The sequence below is a fragment of the Miscanthus floridulus genome, chromosome 6 (genome assembly GCF_019320115.1).
Source record: "Miscanthus floridulus cultivar M001 chromosome 6, ASM1932011v1, whole genome shotgun sequence".
Taxonomy (NCBI): Eukaryota; Viridiplantae; Streptophyta; class Magnoliopsida; order Poales; family Poaceae; genus Miscanthus; species Miscanthus floridulus.
In genome coordinates this window covers 139,355,385-139,358,140 of record NC_089585.1, presented here as the reverse complement: position 1 = coordinate 139,358,140, position 2,756 = coordinate 139,355,385, and the positions used below count along the sequence as shown (strand labels likewise).

General features: G+C 49.5%; 1 protein-coding gene across 1 annotated transcript; it reads left to right on the top strand.

Annotated features, from left to right (window-relative positions):
* The first annotated feature begins 258 nt into the window (after positions 1-258).
* LOC136457124 (glucan endo-1,3-beta-glucosidase, acidic isoform-like) lies at positions 259-1,657 on the top strand. Its single transcript, XM_066457168.1, has 2 exons — positions 259-408; positions 507-1,657. The coding sequence occupies exons 1-2, from the start codon at positions 336-338 to the stop codon at positions 1,430-1,432; spliced, it is 999 nt and encodes a 332-aa protein (XP_066313265.1). The 5' UTR covers positions 259-335; the 3' UTR covers positions 1,433-1,657.
* Positions 1,658-2,756: the final 1,099 nt, after the last annotated feature.

Below are 2,756 nucleotides of genomic sequence, written 5' to 3'. Positions count from 1 at the left end.
AGTACATATGTGCTATAACTAAACTAAACTAGGGAGAGATGGCAACGCTGCGTAGACGTCGTAGTGGTGGAAACTTGGAAAATCCAACCCATCGACCGGAGACTTTGCTGAATGGCTATTATCGTGTGACCTGCCCAACTGGATACTGCCCTGCTGGCCGCCTTGGAACGGCCTGCATTGCCCGGCGCCGGCGTGCCCTTCTCCTAGCTATAAATAGGGCCCCGATTCTGCATGCAGAGTGCAGTGCAGTGCAGCATCGTTTACAGTTACCTGTTTGTAACTGCTGCAAACATAGGAGTACAAGTGATCCTGATACTGATCCTGATCCTTCCAAGATGGCGAAGCAGGGTGTGGCTTCCATGCTTGCACTGGCATTGCTTCTCGGGGCATTTGCAGCCATTCCTACAGGTACACAGTACTACGCGACCCATGTGCTGTCAAACTCTTAGGTTCATGTGTAGCTATCCATACCATACGTAATAATCGGTGATCTGCATGGTTGACAGGAGTGCAATCCATCGGCGTGTGCTACGGCGTGAACGGCGACAACCTGCCATCGGCGAGCGACGTGGTGCAGCTGTACCAGTCCAACGGCATCAACCTGATGCGCATCTACTTTCCCGACACCAACGCTCTCAACGCGCTGAGCGGCAGCAACATCGGCGTGATCATGGACGTGCCCAACTCGGACCTCTCCTCGCTGGCCTCCGACCCGAGCGCGGCGGCCACGTGGGTGCAGAGCAACGTGCAGGCGTTCCCGGGGGTCAACTTCAAGTACATCGCCGTGGGCAACGAGGTCTCCGGCGGGGACACCAACAGCATCCTCCCCGCCATGCAGAACGTCAACTCCGCGCTGGCCAACGCCGGGCTGGGGAACATCAAGGTGTCCACGGCGGTGCAGAGCGGCGTCACGCAGGGGTTCCCGCCGTCGCAGGGCAGCTTCTCGCAGGGGTACATGGGACCCATCGCGCAGTACCTGCAGAGCACGGGGGCGCCGCTGCTCTGCAACGTGTACCCGTACTTCTCCTACACGGGCAACGAGGCCCAGATCGACCTCAGCTACGCGCTCTTCACGTCGCCAGGGACCGTCGTGCAGGACGGCGGCAACGCGTACCAGAACCTCTTCGACGCGCTCGTCGACACCTTCGTCTCCGCGCTCGAGAACGCCGGCGCCGGGAACGTCGGCGTCGTCGTTTCCGAGAGCGGGTGGCCGTCGGCTGGCGGCGACGCCGCCACTCCGGGGAACGCGCAGACCTACAATCAGAACCTCATCAACCATGTCGGGCAGGGCACGCCCAAGCGCCCTGGATCCATCGAGACCTACATCTTCGCCATGTTCAACGAGGACCAGAAGCCTGGGGCCGAGACGGAGAGGCACTTCGGACTCTTCAACCCGGACAAATCCCCGGCGTACCCCATCAATTTCTCCTAAAAAACAAGTGGGACGCACTCGCTGGTCCATATATACACGATCTATCGAACAAGACATATATAATTTAATAACGAGATATATAGATATACACATATATACCCTATACTACATACGAAAACATTGAATAAACTGCCTGTAAAATGCAAAGTGCATCCATGTAAGGCAAGTGCTTCGATTATTTCGTAAAGATGAATAACAAGACGTACATTCTTGATTTATTTCTTCTTTGCCCATGTAGTTATATATATGCTTTCTACTAATTTCGTCTTTGACATTATGCATCGATCATTATTGAATGGGACTAGTCTAGAATCAATTAAAATTAGGTTCAAGATTAGATACATATCATCTTGAAAATTTGAGAGATTTAAAAACCTGACAGGGAATTTGTAAAACTCATAACTCCTAAACTTGTTGGCCTAAAATCATGAAAGTTTATGACCAACAATATAAGGAAGTTATCTACAACTTTTGTATTCACCACTTTCACAAAAAAACATCATTTTCACCACGAAAGTATTAACTCAACAGAAACTGGTCTAGCAGCCATTTCAGCACGTATAAAAAAAGGTTCTTCACTTGATTCAACAACGACACAAATAGATAGATCAAACACTTTGCTCACAACTGTTATTAACATAGTTAACTAACATTAGCCATAATAAACACCGTAGCACACTAAACACCACATTAAAACAGGGAGGTCACATAGGGATGTTCATCTCTTTTTTTTCATTCAAAGGACACTTGTTTACTAATTAGCAAGCATAAACAAACACATAAAGAAAGGCAACCTGCCCCACAAGTGTTCTAGGCTGGTCCCAAGGAGCACATGAACATTCCTAACATACACATAGCATATTCCAACAAGTGTTAAGGGAAAAGAGTAAAAGCTTGTATGAGCACACAAGACAACAACATATAAGAGAAACTTGCAACCAAGATAAGTTCCTGCCTTGGAAAATTATCATGTTCGCTTGAACTTATCAGTCCGGCTTATCAACCATGGTACAGTGTTTTTCTCTCACAACAAAATAGCATCAGCCGGCTTATCCGCCACAAAAACCATCAGCCGAACAACCAATATTAATAATCTCTTAAAAGACAAATCCTGCACCGAACACTCTTGTCTCTCATTTGGCCATGTCGCCTCTTACTTTCAACCGTTTGATCTTCATCGGGCGGTTCAAAACCGAAAACTCTAGCTACATTTTTAGAGCCTTCATCCCGAGCATGGCTGTCTCTTGTGATCCCCCGCGTTCGACCTCCCTGGCCAGGGCCTCTCCCCGCCACCGCGGCCATCGTGCGCAGCCTAGAAGACGGC